General features: G+C 40.3%; 1 protein-coding gene across 1 annotated transcript in view; it reads left to right on the top strand.

Annotated features, from left to right (window-relative positions):
* The first annotated feature begins 19814 nt into the window (after positions 1 to 19814).
* The window catches only part of LOC134208449 (uncharacterized), a 53552-nt gene continuing 50585 nt past the window's right edge, over positions 19815 to 22781 (top strand). The window contains exon 1 of the mRNA XM_062684395.1: positions 19815 to 20842. Within this exon, the coding sequence (XP_062540379.1) occupies positions 20804 to 20842 (39 nt within the window). The 5' untranslated portion in view covers positions 19815 to 20803. The remainder of the gene's footprint in view (positions 20843 to 22781) is intronic.

The following is a 22781-nucleotide window of genomic DNA, read 5'->3' as shown; positions in this document are numbered from 1 at the left end:
GAAAACTATTTGTTGGAAGCAGTTAAAGTTCAAGTTTTATTACAATTATTTGATAATTCCTCTGTTTTGGCTTTTCTGGTCATAGAATTTATAAAGTGGAGTGATTCTACTACATCCGATGTTTTGACCCTTGGTTTGGGCCTTCTTCAGGGAGGTTATAGGGGTGCCGCTATATGTCTATCGTAGAGTTTCCATCCTGGACATCCTGGACAAAATTCCCGGGATTTAGGAAAATTCGGGATTTCCCGATTCCCGGGATATTATTTTTGAAATCCCGAAAATCCCGGGATTCCCGGGACAAAAAAAAAACTGTTTCATTTCCGGGTCGCAAACAGTGTATTTTTTCTTCTTACAAACGTTATTTGTTTTGATCGCGAAACCCAACTTAGGTAATAAACTCATATCATATTTTTATACCTCCCATCAAACAAGATTTTTTTTTCAAGTTCGTTTATTTGGTAGGCTCAGGCATGTAAACGGAGCCAAGGTTCTTTGTGATGCAGAATCGATATCATCTTATCATTAAATTACCCGAGCAGCACAAGTCAGGCAAATGGTTGCAGCAACTTGATTGTGACTAAATCTGGTCACATATGAGTTACAGTAACCCATGTGGAACATGTGTGCTGCTGGGGTAGTAAGAGAGGAACAGACATGAAAATAAAATGAGATAGTTAATATATCACCTTCACAAAAACATAGTAGATTACCCTATACCACTCAATAGAGGGCTACTGACAGATACTTTTTCCAGCAGCTACTGCTCTCTTTTAATTAAATGACAAGTATCTACAGTACAAGATTAGCTACATCTATTTGGCGCCTGCGCCCATCTCTCGTGTACAGTGAGGTTGTGTACACTAGCTGATATTCGCCTTGCTAATTTCCTCGCGCCGCCCAACATTGAGTCAGTCTTCCTGAGCTTCTTGCCTCAAAAAGAATTCTTGATGGTCCGACCCCGATGCTCTGCCTAATTTCTTGGTGTATCGCTTCAATCAAAATCAACAATCAATTTTTCCAATTCTCGGCTTCTGTCAAAATTGTATACCAACTTTAATCGTGTAATCTATTAACCCCATTATCGTTAAATTATCGAGTTAATTTACGTTAAATTCTCGAACTCCGATAATAATTGAGCTGATTCATCTTTATCGCAGCAAACAATTACGTTGAACTCAATTAACTTTATCGGCGATAACGATAAATTAACGATTTACATCAAGATTAGGAAGCGATCTATTCAAGATTAGGAAGAGCTTGGCAAAAGTATCAATTAGTAGCCTGCCATGGCACAAAGGTCGGATTCGTCAAATTTCACGACATAAATCGATAACTCGAAAACCATCAGTGCTAGAGTTTTGACGTCTTCAGAAGAAATGATCTACAAGAAGAGATCTATTTTTGGTGTAAGTTGTCATTAGGGTGGCCCTTTGGTGAAATTTTTTGGAATAGTATTTTTTTACCCTTTTGAGTTAGGAGTTAATATAGTTCTACAAAGTTGTAGAAAATTTAATTCTGAGCATTTTCGCTTAATAAACATTTATTTTATCTCATATAGGTGATGTTTTATGCCAAAATTACTAAATTTAGATAGGGTGGTCCCGAAAAAATTAGTTTTTAGCTTCCACTTTCATTAATTCAGAATATTTTCAAAAACTGTCTTAGCATCGCTTCAAGGTCTTTGGATGGCGCATCTATTGGTTACATAAGATGGTTGATAGCTTCATTTTCAAGCATATTATAAGCGTTTTTTCATGAAAAATTTATATTTTTCTGAGCATTCTACTGCAGCTAGTAGCAAATATTAGCAAAAATTTCAATCGTAATCTGAAAGTATACATGCAGGCCCATCAAATCCATGGTATTTGATTTGTCCATGTTTGTCCACTTTTTTTTATAATCATATTAGTTTTTGTATGAAAAATCAGCTATTCAATGGGAAACACATATACCATATCTCTGATTTTCGCAATATTTGGTAGAATCATTCTTTTTCGAAAATAAATAAACTCACTTTTTAATTTTGTCCGATTTCGATCCAGGGTGGTCGAAAAAATCAACATTTTTGAAAAAAAAAAAATTTAAAACATAATTTTTGAACTACTGGACCAATTATCAATGTTCATGGAATCACATGTAGTCATTGGCGACCCTCACTTAGAAACTGTGAAAATGAAATTATTCTACGAATTGACCATGAAAAACCAACTTGAATTTTATAATTTTGTATTTCGCCACAAAAGTAGCGCACTTAAGCATTTATTTCATGAGAACACCTTGAAAATCGTTCCAGTAGTTAAAATGTCAAAATGATTTTTTCGACTTCTTTTTTATACGAGTTGATTTAAATATTTTAGATAAAGAACGATTCTTTGTGGGCTTTGTGGCTGTGCGGTTAGCGCCGTCAATAGACTAGAGGCATGGACTATGGAGCGTGGGCTCGATTTCCGCTTCGGTAAGAAGGAAACTTTTCGTGATCGAAAAAATTCTCCACCGGTCCACTGGGTATTATGTGTCCTGTCAGTTGTCTAGGTGTTAAGTGTTCAGTCTGTACGATCCCTGGTAGAAGACGGTGTTCTTGTCTTTTATTCTACCAAATATTGCGAAAATCCAAAAGATGATATATGTGTTTCACCCTAATTTTTCGTACAAAAATAATACTATCATCAAACAAAAGTGGACAAAGATGGACAAACGAAATACCATGGATTTGATGGGCCTGCATGTATATTTTCAGATAACGATTGACATTTTTGCTAATATTTGCTACTAGCTGCAGTAGAATGCTCAGAAAAATATAAATTTTTCATGAAAAAACGCTTATAATATGCTTGAAAATGAAGCTATTAACCATCTTATGTAACCAATAGATGCGCCATCCAAAGACCTTGAAGCGATGCTAAGACAGTTTTTGAAAATATTTTGGATTGATGAAAGTGGAAGCTAAAAACAATTTTTTTCGGGACCACCCTATCTAAATTTAGTAATTTTGTCATAAAACATCACCTATATGAGATAAAATAAATGTTTATTAAGCGAAAATGCTCAGAATTAAATTTTCTACAACTTTGTAGAACTATATGAACTCCTAACTCAAAAGGGTAAAAAATACATTTCCAAAAAAAAATCAGCGGTGACAACTTACACCAAAAATAGATCTCTTCTTGTAGATCATTTCTTCTGAAGACGTCAAAACTCTAACACTGATAGTTTTCGAGTTATTGATTTATGTCGTGAAATTTGACGAATCCGACCATTGTGCATGGGTTGGAGGATACTCCAGTATTGTGTTTTCTTTGTGAGGGGGCTCCCATATATCCAATAGGTTATGGGCCCAGTACGATTCTACTGCGCATCTTCCATCTTTCGTCACTAGAATATTGAATGCAATCCCAGCAACTGTCTGAACTCAATGCATATTCAAAACAATGCAAACAGTCAAGCCGACTTCAACCGCCAGCGAACCCTTCTTCTTGGACTCGGCGATCATATATTCCAAAAGGGTACTCTACCTTCCGAGAAAAACGTGAATATTATTTGCTTCTTGAAGTCGTTTTTTTTTCGAAAGAATCGATTCAAATAAAAATTGAGTTCCAATTGGGAATCTGTATTATCTGGCCTTTCTAAAATATGAACTTTACCCCTGAACATTGAATAAAATCGTTTTTAAATAAAAAAATAAGTTTTCTAAGGAAACATCGAAAAATCCCGGGATCCCGGGATTTCCCGGGATATACGAACAAGTTCATCCCGAATCCCGGGACAACGAAAATGGCCGGGAAATGGAAACTCTAGTCTATCGCCTATTGCTGGGCGTTTAATTGTCGGGGGAATGGTTTTGGAGCTAGAGCTTGTGATGGATATTTGTGGGTATGGTTTGAGGGTGGTGTGGAAAAGTGGTAAATAATATTTTAGTGAATTACACCCTCAAACCATACCCACAAATATCCATTACAAGCTCTAGCTCCAAAACCATTCCCCCGGCAATTAAACGCCCAGCAGTAGGCGATAGACATACAGTGGCCGAAATCCCTATAAGCGCACTGTATTTTTTCAACAAATACAAGTAAATACCGTTATTTAGCTAGTTTTTACAATGCCGATACTTTCATCGCAATACATTTTTTGAAATGTACTGTGGAAAAAAAATATTTTTTTCATATTATTGATTATATGATGAAATTTCATAGATTTGATGAGAAATTCCTATAAGCGCATGGGGTTTTCATTAGTATTTTTTGTTTTGTACGCACGCATAGAATTAAAACTTGCCAGTTTCCTAATTTACAATCATAGTGTATATAAGAGAAATGTAAACAATACCTTTTTGATCTCCGTTAGAGTATTTTTTCAAGATGCCGAAAGGAAAGTTCTTGGACGAGCAGGAGCGAAGATTAATCCTTGAATTTAAGGATATCGGGTTGAGCAACCGGGCAATATCAAAGAGGATCGGTAGAGGAGAAACAGTTGTGCGTAATTTTTTGAAGAATGGTGATAAATACGGCACCCGGAAGAAAAATAAGGGAAATTCGAAAATAACCAATCGAGATCGAAACCGTATAATTCAGCTTGGTGAATCCGGAAAGCTTAATTCTTCAGGGATTAAGAAGGAACTCGAGCTCCCGATAACAACAAGGCGTGTTTCTCAAATTTTACGAGGATCTGGACATATGGTGTACACTAAAAAAGCCAAAAAACCCAATCTTACGCCAGCGCACATTCGAGCGAGGTTGGATTTTGCTAAAAGGCACATGTCGTGAACCGAGGAATGGAACAGCGTCATATTTTCTGATGAAAAGAAATTTAAACTCGATGGTCCGGACTGCTGTGCGTATTATTGGCATGACCTTCGAAAAAATCCCGAGGTAAAACTAAGCCGGAGGTGGTAGTCTCATGGTGTGGGCGGCATTCTCACGCAAAGGAAGAACGAATATTGCTACCATTTCCACCAGAATGAAGTCGGACAACTATATTGAACTACTGGACCGTATGTTGGTACCATTCACAGAGGATGTAATGGACAATGACTTCATTTTCCAGCAGGATAACGCTGCAATTCACGTGAGCAAGGTGTCCAAACAATGGTTTTCGGAGCGGGACATAACCCTTTTGGAGTGGCCAGCGCGGAGTCCGGATCTCAATCCCATTGAGAATCTTTGGGGAATCCTAGCCAGACGGGTTTACAGTGGAGGACGGCAGTTTGGAACAGTTCGGGAGCTACAAGTGGCTGTAAGGGAAGAATGGCAAAAAATTCCTTTGAAAATGTTACAAAACCTTGTCGATTCGATGCCAAAACGTATTTATGAAACAATTCTGAAAAATGGTAAACAAACAAAGTACTGAAGTTCATTTATTAATGTTAATATGAATTGGTATCAATAAAAATAAAGTTGCGCTTATATGAATTTCCACCCCTAAAATGTGTATTTAACTGTTAATTTGAAATCCAATTATTATATGAGAGTATCAAGTAATATAAATCAAACATTTATCGGATCTCTAATGAAGGATTTAATGAAATGCACTATTTTTTTTTAATCAAACTTTACACTGAAAAATATACATGCGCTTATAGGAATTTCTGGCACTGTATAGCGGCACCCCTATAACCTACCTGAAGAAAGCCCAAACCAAGGGTCGAAAAGTCGGATGTAGTAGAATCACTCCACTTTATAAATTCTATGACCAGAAAAGCCAAAACAGGAGGATTTTTTGTTATCTACCCTGGTCGTTCCCAATATAAATTATTTGATAATTGTATTGAAGATTTTAAAATTGGTGGGCGAAAGTTGGGGTGCGGGCGATTTCTGATGAGTGCTAGTTCCAAGTAAACATCTGTTGGTTCTCTGTGCATGAACAGCTGATCTGATTTTAGTGAAGTAGCAACTACGGGAAGTAAACCAAGATCAAGAAGATCATGATCAGAATTACACATTTCACCTTTCTAGTACAACAAAGTTATATTAAAAGGTTATAGAATTACTCCAAAACAGAACAGAACAGAAAAAAAGGTTGCGATGTACACAAAAACATGCAAAATGATAGAAAAAATGCGATTTATTTCCGTTAAGCGCCTTTTTGACCTTTCTTAAGAGATTTTTTCCAACACATTTTATTAAGCACGAAAAAGGCATCATCACCGCTAAGTAGATTAATCTGGGGTTTTGCACTTGTTAACATTTTCCACTGATTGACATTTGATGCGTTTCACTCATTTTAACAAACTTGGCCAACGTAGCCCAGCAGAAAACCATTTTTTGAATAGCCTAGCCAGAATCAGAGCAATCATTCCGAAAGCGAAACTCGGCCAACCAGTTGCGTCCCGATCTTCCCTACTTGTGGAAAGCAAAGTACACCTTTCGTTACCGCAAGCTTCATGAACAGGTGGCTTCGCCCTCTTCTGAAATTCTCTCTACGGTGCGACGATCATCTGGCGAGATTTGGCATCATGCTACTACACTAAGGACGTGTTAGAACGATATAAAACACCCCCGATCTGCGCCCAATAGAAGTGACAAAATTTTGAAACACAAACAAATTTGCACGATTTTTTTTGTTTGCTCGCGGTGAGAAACCATATGCATGTGCTGTGCGCGCTTAAATATTGGCTCTGATTATGTATGCTGTCAAACTGCATGTTTGACATTGCTCAGATTTGTCGTATCCATCAAGTGTCAAACATTATTCAGGATGGCCCACCACCGGAGACATTCCCCATAATTGTTGAATCAGCAATAATTACACAAAGAGTCTGCAGACGATATTCGTGTTCACTGAACATCCTCGGTGTGTACATACATACTGATAATTTAATGTTCTATTCAAGGCAACAATTTCCACGGCAACGGACACGTCCAAGTGAATTTGGGATTGGGAAGGAGTTTGATGATATGGAACTCGTTTGTATGAAAGCACTTCCAGCTCCTAGCATGATCGCGGATACATAGTCCTCCTTGGCAGATCTATCCTGCATCGACGAGAAATTCCTCTGTGGCAGTATCTTTCCCGAAGCTGATCTTTTGTAACCATGAGCCATTATGCTCCCAGATTGAAAACGAAGGGGGTTAGTTCGAGGGTCATTGATAAATGGAGAAGGGTATGGGGGAAGTGGCTTTCATCAATTGAGTGAACAATTAAGCGTAAATTCTGCACCCCCGGATCGATTTCTACCAAATTTGGCACACAAACTCTATATATTAGGGAGAAAATCATAAATGGAGTGGTAGGTTTGTTGGGAAAAGAGGGAGGGTCTGGAGGGTCTGTTTTGGAAACGAGCAATTCATGGTAACTTTTAACCCCCTGGAAGGGTTTCAATAAAATTTGGAACACATATTCTCTATACTGGAGGGGTCGATCAAATGATCGGAATGAACCGCTGAATGGTGCTAGTTCCGGAAGGTTGAAAGCTCATTTTCAAATAGAGTAGTTAGACAGAAAGGGGCCCTCCTTAGCCGTGCGGTAAGACGCGCGGCTACAAAGCAAGACCATGCTGAGGGTGGCTGGGTTCGATTCCCGGTGCCGGTCTAGGCAATTTTCGGATTGGAAATTGTCTCGACTTCCCTGGGCATAAAAGTACCATCGTGTTAGCCTCAAAAATGGTAACTTGGCTTAGAAACCTCGCAGTTAATAACTGTGAAAGTGCTTAATGAACACTAAGCTGTGAGGCGGCTCTGTCCCAGTGTGGGGATGTGATGCCAATAAGAAGAAGACAGAAAGGTTGAGATAGGCACAATTTTGACAACATTCAAATTAGCATAATTTTGCTTATAGTCCTTCGGTTTCGATATAAGTGATGAACTTTATATCAATTTAAATAATCACTATAATAAAGAACAAAAAAATCCGAAATTACCGTACACCTCCATACTAGAAATACTAGAATAAGAGATCGGCGAAGACGCCATCTTGTTTCCAATCGAACCGTCAAAAGCGGTTCCAATTCGACTTGTTTACTTTTTGCTTCCATAAGAAGCAAGCAAAAAGTTCAAGTGCTACCAGTATAATTTAAACGATTTCATGCATTTTCATATGTTGCCATTTCGTCAGTTTTTCACTCCGCCGGTCTCTGGTTATAGGGTTGCTACTCCATACACTAATTACGTAAAGGGCTATCGTAAGGGGAAGGTCTATCATTTGATTACGCTTTATATAAACAAAATAAAGGTATGTGATTAGCGTACCGCATCATGAAAGCCCCAGGATAAAAATTAGTCACCTCCTGCGGTATATGATGTTGATCTATTATAGTTCCTTCCCGATTGAAGTCATGATCTAATATTTTAAAATACCGGAATGCGACTGAATCCAGGCAAGCGTACTTTCCACTCAAATAACAGTGCCACCATTTTTGAAACCGTTGGAAACCCTATTTTGTTAGCTCCAGTGTCAGAATGCTTTTATCCTCATCAGTTTGTAAATGAAAAACATTAATCAACTGATATACCGTCGTAGGTCGGGTCACAATGGGTCAAATGGGGGTGAGAATGCGAAATGGCTTATACCAGCTCTCAAAGCGTCCATCAATCAGTTTCGGCTTCAACAATAAGGTGGGATAATACTAATTTTGATCATGCATTGGTACTATTTTTATTTCTTCTTAAAATTTCTGGATACGGTTTTTGTACAGAGATCTGATTTCATTGCGTTTGGTATTTCGGAATCTCACCTTTACACAGTGCTCTAATCAGTCAGAGGGTTCAGCAGATCCACCAAATTCGTATCCGCTTCTTTCCTAAATAATCAGCGCTCTGGAGCCTGCCCTAGCAGCATAAATCAGGCCGATTTGGTTGTAGTAACTTAAATGTGACTGTGACCATCACTCATAAGTATTAACAAGAAAAGCAAGAACTCGAGCACAGTGGGGTAAATCTTACTCCGTAATGTACCACGAAAAAGTTTCTACCCAGCATTACAGGTTCCGTTAACGTCCTGGCTAATTGTTTCCCAGGCCATTCATCCCCTCGACATAGGTCGCCTGACACCTTGGGATTCGGGATTAGAGACGTCATATTGTCAGCTTCAGTGTTGTACCGAGCCTGGCGATATGACCCGATTTACACCGTTGCGCACTACTTCGGAGTATCCATATTCCAGCGTAAAGAGCTGAGCAGAACAGATATGTTTGCATACGTTTTGACAGTTTTCCCATGGGAAACGGTTAAAAGTCAATTGTACTCGGGATGGTGGAGCCACAGATGAAGTGAGGAAAGTAGGGATATTGTTTGGGAAATGAACAATTTTGTGTAAATTCTGAACCTGTGGACCAATTTCAACCATATTTTGTACATATTTCCTTATTCTGAAGAGATGAAGATATGAAGATTTTTTTTTTCAAGTTGTTATATTTGGTAGGCTCAGGCGTGTATAACACTTTATGGAGCCATGGTTCTTTGTGATATGTACAATCAATATCATTTAATTATTTGATTAGTAAAAAAGAGGTAGAAGCTAACGTACTCGTGGTTTCTTGACGTTAGGTTCATAATGTTTAAAGATGGACGGGCCTTAGGATTCGTATCAGGGAATTTCAGCTTCTCACCGGGCATTTGGCGTCAAGGACGATGTAGTGTATTGTCGTGCTCTAGGAATAGTTCGACGGAGTTCTATGAAACAGAAAGATAGATACTAAACAAAATTCTTCATTATCATAATTGACTTAATCAGTGTTTCAGTGTCTTGTACTTGACCTGACTTCCGAGTCGAGCCAAGTACAAGACACTGAAGACGGCCTTACTGTTGAGGTCGAAATACGTATCTGTCAGGATACAATTAAGTGGTGGAATTCAATGGGATTGTTCAAACTCGTCTTATGACAGGTGAAAACATTCCACTAAAAAGCTCAAAATAATTTTCTTATCAAAAAAACTTTAAGGAAAGAAAAAAACCAAAATGTTAGATTTTTATGTCAAAAACACAAAGAAAACTTTGAATAGCCTGCATATAGACAACATCACGATCTTAATCTATCCTGTAGGGTTGTTTACCTCGGGTCACAAGGGTATCCAATAGTCGCTCTCTGGAGGCGTCATTTTCCGAGCAGAATCAAACTACGTGATCGATGTCCTCATAACCTACATAAGTTGCTATCGACAAAGTATATTCTGTACAGATGTGCGTTTAGTGAATAGTGATTGGACATAAGCCGCGACATCACGCGAATGAAACTTCGACTTGAGTCCTCACCTCTGAACCACGCTCGCCCAGAAACTTTAGGAATTATAGAAAAAAGCCACCGTCCAAGTTCATTGTGCGTCCAATTCATTTGCCAACTTTGAAGAGTAATCTGACGGACTATTGGGAACTACTCAAGATTTTTTTTAAATATTTCAAACTAACTTTCAAACCCCTGGACCGATTTCAATCAAATTTGGTATAGGGAGTGGGAATTGTGGGTACTCGTTTGGCTTGGGGAAAAGGAATCACCAGGAGACTGTGTGGATTCTCACGAGTATGGTGACTTACCTGTTGAAGCGTCGTACGAGGAGTGTGCCGCGAAACTGTGGTCGACATGAGTTGTTTGCCACTCAAGAGTTGGTTGTGCTGATTATGTCGACATTCAGCGATGCGCTTAGATTCAGCGCCATGCACACTTATTGCGAGGGGTAAGCCTGTGCTTATTCGTTACTTGAGTCACACATCTCCTTTCTTCCAAAAAGGTCTGTCAGGCCAGAATGGTATCATAAAGTCATTTTTTTTGGGTAAAACTTAACTTTCATTTATGCAGTTTTGTTTCATAAGTGTATTTTGATTTCGATGTATTATTTTCACTGGGGTATGAACGAGACATTCATCACCAATCCGCCTCAATGAAACATTGGGCCCGTTTAGCGAAATCATCGAAATCATCGTATAGACGGTGCACTGTGATGTCATTTGAGGGCAATGTTTACATTTTTTTTATACGTTTAACGGAATGAATTTCTATACGCGGGGGTCTCTTTCTTTTTCATTCATGCATTCGTCTTTGCGGTTCTAATTTTGCTTTTGAAACTGTTTTGCTTTCGACTACACAAGGTTTTTTTTTTTTTTTTGAGCTAAAATCCAATGCTGAATTTATTGTGGATTACGATTGAATTACCCAAGTGCAGTGCAGTTCTATTCTCGTTTTCACTACAGGTACGAGATAGCCAAAATGTGTAGGATAGACAGCATTAATTCGACGAAAGTTGGTCTTCCAAGCTGGTGCGATTTAATTGGACCTGTATATCTCCAGAAAACGGTAACATTGCCATGTATTCATGCAGTGGCCGCAAGAGCATACCTGACCTGCATTCACCCAGGGGAAAGATTATGCACAAAAAAAGGAGAAGAATGTAGCTAACAGTCGAGGCCACAACAAGTCTTCCGGTTTAGAAGGATACGCACCAGAAACCCATGCGATGCACGGTATTGTGAATGACATTATTAGCATATTTATTTATTGTTAATTACATTACTGTATGTGAAATGAAAGATTATAAAGAAGAAAAAAAAACGAATCCATTTGGAACAAAAAATAAGCTGAATGGTCAAATTTTCATGGTTATTATGGATTTTCTGCTACTCTAATGTAATCCTGCAGGTAAGATGGTGCTTTCTTCTCTCGTACGTTTTTTGGTGTTGTGCTAGATAGATGTGATTCATCGGAATATTTTGTTGAGCCTTTCTCACGCCATTCAGATACTTTCTTCGTTTGAGAGACATGTCGTTTTAGCTTATGCCCCTCGTTGTCGTTGAGCGTGAGACTTCCGTTTCTATCTTCGGTTACCGTATATCTCCTAGGTGAAACCGTGAAACTCCTTTACCGTGATTTTGTCGCTCGATAATTACGGTGTCACCTGGACCTACTCGACAGGGACGAGCGCCACGCCGTCGATCCTCTCGTTGCTTTCCAGAGATTTTTGCCTCTCGGTCTCTTTTGAAAGTAGTTCTTCGTCGATTTCAACTTTCTCGTAAGCCATTAAAGGAAGACTACGCTTGATTTTTCGACTGGACATGATTTCTTCCGGAGGAAGCTGTGTTACTCTGTGGGTAGCAGCATTATGAGCTTGAATGGCCATGCTTAGCTCTTCGATATAGTTCGTTTTGTTCATTGTAGCAGTTGCCATTGCCTTTATTAATCAGCTTCATGTAGCTCTCGACCATTCCATTCTGTTGTGGAAACAACGGTGTTGAGAAAATTGGAGTTACATCACGAGTTGCGCAGTACTGCTTATACTCCTCACCATTGAAAGGTGGGCCATTATCAGTTTTGATAAATTTCGGTGTCCCTTCTCGTTCGAATATATCTTCAAGCACCTTTTGTGTGCTCAAAGTTAGTCGTCTTTACCGGCCGAGCCATCAGGTACCGTGATCTGTAATCAACGATTACCAGAATGGATACACCTGAACTTCGCGTAAGGCCCGTTAAAGTCCAAGGCGATGGTCTCCCACACCGCTTTCGGTGCAAGAACCCGCTGCATGGGGTGGGTCTTTCCGGTTTACCATTGACCGCACAGGCTGGACAAGATTCCACCCATTTTGGACATCACTTGGCATTCCAGGCCACCAAACACGCTGTCTCAATATACTCTTCTGTTTGGCGGCCGAGGGATGGCCTTGATGCGATACCTTTAGGCACCGCTCTCTCAACAATTCTGGGATAACCACACAACCTGTTTTGACTAACAACAACCCGTTTCGAGTTGTTAGGTCGTTCTCAAGGAGTTGGTATCTTCGCAAATGGTTAGGCCACTCGCCAGAGTCTAGGGCGCTTATGACTGCCTGCAGATTCTCATCTTTGGATGTAGCTAACTCGATTTCGTTTTCCGTCATAAATTGGACTATGTTAGCCTCAAGACACGCGATCTCCCACGGGCTGTTCGTATCGTCAAAAGGGTTGTCGTCTCCACTGTATAAACGTGAAGGCGGATCCGCGATGTTTTCCTCACCCCTCACGTACTCGACGGTATAATTGTAGGGGCTAAGTCGCAATGCCCATCCGTCTGCTCGCGTTAGTGCTCTTTAGGAGTCCTCGCGAGATCTGTTTAAAATGAAAGACACTCCTTGAGCATCAGTTCGCAATATAAATTGCCTTCCAAGTAGGTAGAACGAAAATGCTCGACGGCCCATACCGCCCTAGGGCCTCACGCTGGTTTTGAGCATATTTTCGTTCAGTACTAGTTAACGATTTGGATGCAAAGCTAATGATCCTTGGCTTTCCCTGTTTGTCTTCTTGTACCAGAACGGCACCGAGGGCAACCGGAGATGCGTCTGTGTACAAGATCGTCTTGTCGGATTCGGAGAAAATCCCAAAGAAACACAACAGTTGATAATTCGATCTTTACAGCTTTGAATGCCGCACTTTGTCTAGGCCCCCATATCCATAGCTTAGCTTTAATGACTTCCCACAAGGGATTAGTGATATCCGCAAAATTCTGTACGTGCGGACTGATGAATGCAGCCAGTCCCAAGAAGCTACGTAGCTCGGAAACCGTCTTTGGTTCACGGAAGTTGCGTATGTCTTTATCTTGATATCATCAACGTGAAACTGTTTTCATCGATTTCATAACCTAAGAATTTTAAGCGCGTTTGATCAAATTCACACTTGGCGCTATTCAACGTTAGGTTATTTGCCTTCAGTATGGTTAGCACTTCACAAACGGTTTTCCGTAAATCTTCAAGACAATTTGCGAAGATTAGACGTCGTCGATGTAAATAATTTTATTCTTTACAGGTTTTAGGATTCGGGACATTTTCCGTTGAAGACTTGGGTGCAAAATTCACCCCTGAACATCAACCTGGTGAATCTATACATACCTGAAAGAAAGTGAGATTGGGAAGTGATCTCGTGGCGTGTAAGTTAGAGACCGATTCGTCCTGTTTTTTTTTGCTTTTACTTAGTAGTATTGATTAAGAACAACCAGATACATACCATTCTCCGTTAGGAAGGTGGTGAGCTCGCGAGATTCGGGATGAAGTTCGAGGTGGTAAAACGCGTTGCTGAGGTCGAGTTTAGTGAAATATTTGAAACCGTGGAGTTTGACCTTCATCTCCTCAAGCTAAAGGGAGCCGGAAGTACTCACGATTGATTGCTCTGTTCGACCCGCATATTTACAACTAAGCGGAAATCGTCTTTTCCCTTAGGTACAGCCGACATTCCGCTTATCCAGTTTGGTGCAGATGTGACTTTCTCAATAATCCCCTGCGCTTCCATATCCTCAAGACGATTTCTCGCTGCTTCTCGAAACGCCGCCGGGACGTTGTAATAAGCGTTTCTTATTGGGGCTACTGTATTGTCTATACTGAACTTTACGTATACTCCTGGCATTTTCGGGAAAGTCTTCGTCTTTTTCGGGTTCTCTAGTTGATTGACGTCCGTACTGACATGCAACAGTCCCATATCACTGGCAGTTGCACGGCCAAGAAGTGATCTCGATCCGTTCAGTATGACGTGGAATATCGCTATTATGGGTTGCGCATTGCGCTCTGTAGTAACGATTTGAGCTTCAAATGTGCATTCTATAGCCATTGGTGCTTTCAGTACCATATGCATGGAGACACTTTTGGGATTAGATTGCTTAACAATCTCGAAACAAGCTATACCTGACTCCATACTCTTGCTTTAGGCGAAACCAGTCCTTTCCGCCATCGACGTTTCGCGTCCGCGCCCGAATCTATGAGCAATTGTATGGGGCTTGACGAACCAATGTGACATTTTACCAAAACGTCTTGAAACGATAGTGTGTTCACGTACTGCAATAGGAGGAAATGTGAATGAAGGAATGAAAACTAATTGGGCCAATGTTACAACCGATTTTATTTGAATGATCTGATTATGGGTTCATTACCTGTACCTCATCCGAATGAATGTCACGGCTCGGGGATACACTTCTTTTGATATCTAGCTGACGAATTCGATTGTTTCGATTGTTTCGACAAGTGGCTGCATAGTGGCCTTCGTTCCCGCAAGAATTGCAATTCCTGTTCAGCGCTGGGCATGGTAAACTGGAATGCATTCGACCATTGCATCGTCGGCAGCGGCTTCGACGTCCTCGATCCTGTGTATCCCGTCTTTCCATTTGTTGGTTGCTTCGAAAGCGCTTTGTCTGTAGTCTGTCTCCTCTGTCATCTGTGCGCGAGCGTTTCCTAATTGAGCCTTGTTCCAACTGTCTTCGGTGCATGCGGCTCAGTGCCTGTACCTCGGTGCGTTCCGCCGTGGTTGTCTCCGCCTCATAGGCTTCATCTCTAGTGGCCGCCTGCACGACATAATTGGTATCGTGTCCGTAGGTTCTCGCTGCTTTGACCAAGTCCTTGTTCCTTAAGCCTTTTAACAGTTGCGCACGCACGAACCGGTCGTGGTCTACCGAGCTGTATCCACATAGTCTGACTTTCGCCATAAGGCGGGCATGAAAAGAAATGGCGGTTTCAGATCTCTGCTGCTTCATGTTTGAAAAGGCCTCGTGTTCCGCCGATGTGTCGGTCATCGACTGAAAGTAGTTTCCAATGTTTGCGACAAACCGGCGATAGCAGTTCGCATCCTTCAAGCTTGGCCTCAGCTTGGCGGCTCTTACTATTCCTTGAAGCTCGTATCCCATTGAAAGAAAACAACAGTTGCGTTCTCCGGACTGGGTCGATAGCGTTACTGAGGGAGGCCGCGATCTCAAAATTTTCAATGTAGCGGTTCCATTCTTCCCACATTTGATTTGCAGCGACACCTGTAGGGAACGGCTTGATATTATCCCAACGAACGCTCGCCATGGCTGTTTGAGATTGGTCGTAGGTGGAAACGTACGTGCACCACTCTTCCTCGGCATCATTAGGAATGCGTCGCACTGTTTGCATAGAATCCAGTGTTTTTGTTATTCCGGAGAGCACATTCTCCATCCTTTGAAGTCGGTCTTCGTTAGTCACGAGACACTTGTTACCGGCATCTTCGGATAATGTCGAGAGTGGTTCACTGTTGTCTGCATCCGGGCACGTCGGCTTATCTGTCGGCGATGGATGCTCGTCAGTAACGCTAAAGTTGTAACTTCTTTCGCTGCTGCTGTAGTCATCTTCAATTTCTGGATCTGATCTCGATTCCTCCCACAGTTCATGGTCGGCTTCTTCAACGTCCAACGCTGACCCTGTATCCAGGTACTTCTGGGGCACGAAACGTATTTTCCGTTGCTCTCCATATCGTCTGTGACTCGTTGTTTGCATCGTTCTGAAAACTGCGACATGTATGAGATCATTAGAATCTCTTGTTTTTTTTTTTTGTTTTGTTTTGCGACAATACATTGTAAAGGAAACGAGGGTTGTCATTGACGGCTTACTTTGTTTTCAATTATGGCACAAATTTTAATGTGGCGGACACCCGGTCACGCTGCTAGACATTTTCCCTAAATATTTTTTTTTGTTTTCAAACAACAAAATTTTCAAAGTTGCGGACATCCGGTCACGCTTGTGGACTCTTTCATGTGTACATATTTTATGATTATGGTTAAAGCACATTGTTCTTGGAATAAAACAAACTTGACGACTTGCGCCGTGGGCAAGGCTGCGGACATCCGGTCACGCAAGGGGGACATTTTTTTTTCCGCCGCCATGTTTTTTTTGTTTTTAAACGAACAGAATTTTCAAAGTTGCGGACATCCGGTCACGCTAGTGGGCATGTTTCATTATTGTGGCCAAAGCACATTGTTCAAGGGATGAAACAAAACTTGACTACTTGCGCCGTGAGCAAGGTTGCGGACATCCGGTCACGCTGGTGGACATTTAACTTTTTTTTTTTTTTTTTTTGTTTGTTTTGGTAAACAGAATTTTGAGGTTGCGGACATCCGGTCACGCTAGTGAGCATGTTTTATGACTGTGGCCATTATTTATGACATGAGAAAAACATTTGACTACTTGCGCCGTGGGCAAGGCTGCGGACATCCGGTCACGCTTAGTGGACATGTTTTATAATTGTGGACAAAGCACATTGTTTTCGACGCGATTTTTTTTTTTTTCGCGTCGCCTGCGATTCCTTCCCAAATAATACCTATTCCGAGTGGAGCCATTTTGTTTTATTCGTTATAAGCGTTGACTCCTGGCAGGATCGCCAAAATGTGGGTACTCGTTTGGCTTGGGGAAAAGGAATCACCAGGAGACTGTGGATTCTCACGAGTATGGTGACTTACCTGTTGAAGCGTCGTACGAGGAGTGTGCCGCGAAACTGTGGTCGACATGAGTTGTTTGCCACTCAAGAGTTGGTTGTGCTGATTATGTCGACATTCAGCGATGCGCTTAGATTCAGCGCCATGCACACTTATTGCGAGGGGTAAGCCTGTGCTTATTCGTTACTTGAGTCACACAGGAATGAAATATCAAAAATGGGCAAAGGGATTTTTTTTCACAAAATGAATAGTTTAATTGAATGAATGCTTAAAGCAATTTCAAGAAAACAAAAGTGTAGAAGAAAGAGGAAAAGTGTGGTAAGAAGGTTTCAGGGACAAGAGAGATACAAGAAAAAAAAATTATAAAAAATAACGAAAAAAGTACAAGGGAAAAAATGAAGATGAATATAAAGAAAGGAGAGAAACAGACATGAAGATAGATGAAGGAAAAAAGCTAAAAGTAAAAAAGGTAGAATTAATAGGAAGAAAAACAAAGAAGGTAAAAAATACGAAGCGAAAAAGGAAGATGAATAAAAACCCTGATTGATCCACCTAGCGGTGTTTGTGCCTTTCTCGTACATTAGATATACTAAAAATATTGAGTGAGAATTTCTTTGCGTGTTTTTTGTATATAAATCGTATTTTGGCCATAACTTTTGATCCCATAGTCCGATCTGTCCAATTTTCAATAGGAAACATCGAATGCAAACAAATCGGATCAAGATAAGTGCCTAAAAGATGAGTGAGTTTTATTTTGCGCACATACATACACACATACAGAAATCATCTCAATTCGTCGAGCTGAGTCGATTGGTATATAACACTATGGGTCTCCGGACCTTCTATGGAGGTGAATATAAAGCCTTTCCGTTACGAGAAAGGCAAAAATGAAGAAGAAAGGAGATGAAAGAGAAGAAAAGAGAAGACGAAAAAAAGAGAAGTGCATTTTTAAACATATTTGAAATATTATGCCAAACGGTATTTGATTAAATCGCTTAACACTTAGAACGACACAAAACCAAAGACTCAAAATGTTAACACAAATCACGAACATTAATCTTACTCCGAACACTTGCTTTTAAATGGAAATTTAATTTTTATACACGTATCTCTTTCGATAGGATGTTGAATACATTTCTCCATCTCACGTGCAGAAACCATTGAAAGGGGTATATCCCGTTAGGCATAAGTACGTTAGGCATGAGGACGTTACGCAAAAGTACGTTAGGCATAATGGACGTTAGACATAACAGACGTTAGGCATAATGTAAGTTAGGCATAAAATGACCAGTCCATGTCATAAAGGAGGCAGATTATACTAAACGTCTATCATGTGTAATGTACATTATGCCTAACGTCCGTTCTTGAAAGTTGTAGTTTTAGGTGAGGTTTTAGGGTCCCTCCTTAGCCGTGCGGTAAGACGCGCGGCTACAAAGCAAGACCATGCTGAGGGTGGCTGGGTTCGATTCCCGGTGCCGGTCTAGGCAATTTTCGGATTGGAATTGTCTCGACTTCCCTGGGCATAAAAGTATCATCGTATTAGCCTCATGATATACGAATGCAGAAATGGTAACTTGGCTTAGAAACCTCGCAGTTAATAACAGTGGAAGTGCTTAATGAACACTAAGCTGCAAGGCGGCTCTGTCCCAGTGTGGGGATGTAATGCCAGACAAGAAGAAGAAGAAGTTTTAGGTGAAATATGAGTTACGTTTGTCCTCGTAACGCTGGGTAGACACCTTTGCGTGGTGTGTTACGGTGTAAGATCTACTATGGTCACATTGTCAGCTACAGGCAAATCCTGACCCAACGAATACCTTCCCCAATATCCACCTCCTCTTCCATGTTACGGTGAAGATGGGCGTGACCAGGAGTAGTAATCCTCATGCTTTTGTGATTTCTATCCTGGATTGAAATCAAGGACCACACCCACCTATCACTAGTGTTCAATCTACACCGTAACTACGCCATGCTAGGCGAAATATGAGTTACATTTGAGATTTAAGTTGAAAAGATATTTGACGGTGAATTTTGCAATAAGTATGAACAATACTAAATAATATTACCTATATTCACCTATCAGTTCTATTTCTGGCATTTTATATGCTTTTGCATTGAGAGATTAAAGAGAAGACATGAACACCGTTTGGTGGATTTATCAGATGTTTTGCTCAAACGTGATAAGTAAATAAAATCAAATATTGATATTTATGTTCAGAAAAATCCTTATTCCCACCTCTTTCAATATCAATGATAAACATAATTCCTATACATTATCGTCCTTATCTGTACTTCCAGCCCGGATCATCCAGCCCTTCTATTATAATTCTTTCTTCTTCTATTCATTACATTTTTCCAATAGCTTCCAATTATGTACTCTGAAAATTCCCAAGGGAGTAACAATAAAAATAAGGCTATCAAGAAAATACTGCACCTATTGATATAAAATACAACTCTACCGGGCCTCCAAATGAGCAACCCCTGTTTACTCGTGCAACGGCATTCTTAGAACGAAACGATCCACCATTCTTAGGTACAGGGTTTTGTTCTCACAGACAAACCATTCTAAGCGAGGCCCATTCTCTCGGAACTCGATCATCAGCACCGGCCCAAACCCAGCGCGCGGGCGAGAACTTGAGCACGTAAGCCGCCCGAGTCCTCTGAGCAACGGCAACGCGAAGAGTACTGGAGGAAAATATGTATATCGTGCCAATTTAATTTCTGTCTCACATAGCATTTGTCAGTGCACAGCCGTCCGTGTTGTAGAATAGATGCTTCGGGTCCTAGCATTGTAATTCAGAACCGTGCGCGTGCTTTGCTCTCCCCATTAATGGTGACTGGGACTGGGACGGAATTCGGATACAGTGCGTCGTCACGATCAATTGGTAGTGTGTTTTGACCATCAAGGACCACCGACCGCACTTGCATATTCCCAGAAGCTCGTGTGCTGAGAATAGAAGGGAGGTGTCTTGTCCCCACAGTTCCATGAGAAGGTGGCTGAGTGTGGTTGACGAAGAGGTGGTGAGAGCGCAGACTGCGAAGATCTTGAACTAGTTACCGCCTCGAAGTAGGACCTAGTCAACCGGAAAATATTTGCTCAAACGGAAACTAATGAGACTAGTGAAGCTTTGATGGTGGTTCCTGGGAGAAGAGAGCGCCTTGAAGGTTACGCAAAGAACGTTGCAAATTTGATTTCACAATCGGAAGCGCCGGTTCAGAAGTAGTAGAAACAAAATTATCCAAATAAACAGGGTGAACCGATATTTGTCCACAATGGACCATAACGTACAATTGAACACTGTAAAAGAGACTGTTGCTGATGAATATTGTGGTTTGTGCTTCAGCCTGTATGGAATGTTGTTTTGAGTGAAAGTATTGAGCCAGGGGATGATCGTGCCCTAGGACCCAAGTTACGAAACGAAAACGAAAACTCCCTACAGAACTAGGCTAGATTGTGATGTTGCTTTTCGATACTTCATAACGAAGCGAAGTGTAAGAAGAAGGAACATAGAAATAAATCTTAGAGCTGCAGGAAACAAAGAGCCATCGGAAGGAAACATGCAGTGATTCGATTGTAAAAGGCAAAATAGCTTGTGCTGACGGTCATCATCGAGTGCGAAGGCGTGCTTCAGAGCGAGCTGTACGGCAGAAACGCGCGGATTTTTTATTTAGTGGCTGACGTTAACAAAATCGTTGCACACTCTAGTAGGATGGAACAAATTGCGAATTTGTTTGTTTGCTTTCTGATGGTAAGTTGAACCATATTTTTTTTTACCTTTTCTTCAAAATCACAATTCCATATTATGGTCATCAAGCTACCATTACCTACATCTCTTGTGATTGGTTTTACTGACAAAAATGTCAGGTTTTTGTTACCGGTAGCAACTTTATTGCATTGGATGATAAAATCTTTATGAAAATAAACTCCACAGGATCGCTCGAAATGGGTTGCAATTTGCTGAAAAAAATAATCAGCATAGTTATTGAAAACTGGTATTTGACCTTTAAAATTCACTTTGAGGATGTGTGACTAATTTTGAAGTAAATTCGTTTTATATCAGTTGATGCAATGCAATGAGGGGTATCCTTATTTTTTCAGAAATTGCTGTAAATAATGGAATCTTTCTAACGAAAGTGCACACTCAGTTTTTATTTCTGCAGCTCGCAAAATTCGCACAGCCGTGTGCCCAGCAAAATAAAAAAAAAACTGATATCCCGTCAAAAATGAGCTATTTCGAAACCCAGCTATTTCGGCAAACTATTTGCTGATTTTCAGCAACTTTGGCAGATATCTCGGCGAAAAACATGTTTGCTGGGGCTGGGCTGTGCAAATCTCGGCAAAAGTTGAACAAATGCTGAGATCCCCGTTAAAAAATTAAGTTTGTGCTTGTTGACCTTGAGTTGCGGCGTCGGGTGTGACGAAACGGCATGGTGATTTTTTTTATTGCGGTCGCTTCTTTTAAAAAAATCGGGATATTTTCATGACAACCACGGAAGAATCTATTGAATTTCGCCGGAAAAATCGGATGAGCTTCATCAGATTTCTTCAAAGTTTTCCCAAGACATTCATTGGAGTTTTGGATGTCCCATAGAAAACACTTCAATACTAGCATACATTCGCTGAAAAAACTTTCGCGGATATATTCGTGCAGAAAATTGTTGTAACACAATTTTCAAATGGCAGCATCTTAATTGTTTTTTCACCGATTTTTCCATCTCATCTGTTTTCTGGGAATTACAAAATTTTATGTCTAGGGGTGTTCAATTTTTTGCTAGAGCTGTGAGAGTAAAGCAACGGATTCTGAAAAATGCGATTTTAATGATATACTCATATTTTATTACCGAAAATGAAATCTATCCATCTAGTGATGATGAGGGAAATATTGACATAACATATGACAGACATCACCTGGAACACAGGACCATATTTTGAGCATCCCTTCTATGGATACGGTGATAATTCGGTGCCTGATGAAACTGCCTTATACTACAGAGTGCATAAAATTACAAAAAATATTCAAAAGTTATCTTCCGTGAACTTGTTAAATTGATATACAGGAAACATGTATAATTATGAATTCTGAGATGTCTTGGATTTTAATTAAATGGTCTACCGGAACAACCAAGACTAACATGATGTCCCCGGTATCAACCCAATAAAGTGCTCTGAGTATTTGTCTTTCATTTGCATCTCAAATCCACGCATGTGAGATTCTATTAAATCGCCTCATTATGTCTTCTATGAAACGAGAAGTTTTTCCTTAATTTTTCTTCATTCTTCCTTCTTTCATCTTTATTATTGCTTCTCCCTTCTGTTTTCTTCGCTGTTCCTTCTTCCATCTTCGCTGTTCCTTTTTTCATCTTCGCTCTACTTTCTTTCTTCTTCCTTCTTCTTACTTTTTGCTTCTTTATTGTTCCTTATTCCTTCTTCATTATTCATTCTTCTTCTTTATTTCTTCTTTCTCTTTATTCTCTTCCTTCTCCGTTCTTACTTCTTTCTTCTTCATATCTTTTCTTTCTTCTTCCTTATTTTTATTTTTTTTCCTTCTTCCCTCCCTCTATTTCCTTCTTTCTCCCTTCTTTCTTCTTCCTTCTCTTTCTTGATTCTTCCTGTTAATCTCTCTTCTGTCTTCTATCTTTCATCGTCCTTCTTCCTTATTCTCTCTTGCTTCTTCCTTATTTCTTCTT

This window comes from Armigeres subalbatus, chromosome 1, assembly GCF_024139115.2.
Source record: "Armigeres subalbatus isolate Guangzhou_Male chromosome 1, GZ_Asu_2, whole genome shotgun sequence".
Lineage (NCBI taxonomy): Eukaryota > Metazoa > Arthropoda > Insecta > Diptera > Culicidae > Armigeres > Armigeres subalbatus.
The sequence above is the reverse complement of the archived record's forward strand: the minus strand, read 5'-3'. Positions and strand labels throughout refer to the sequence as shown.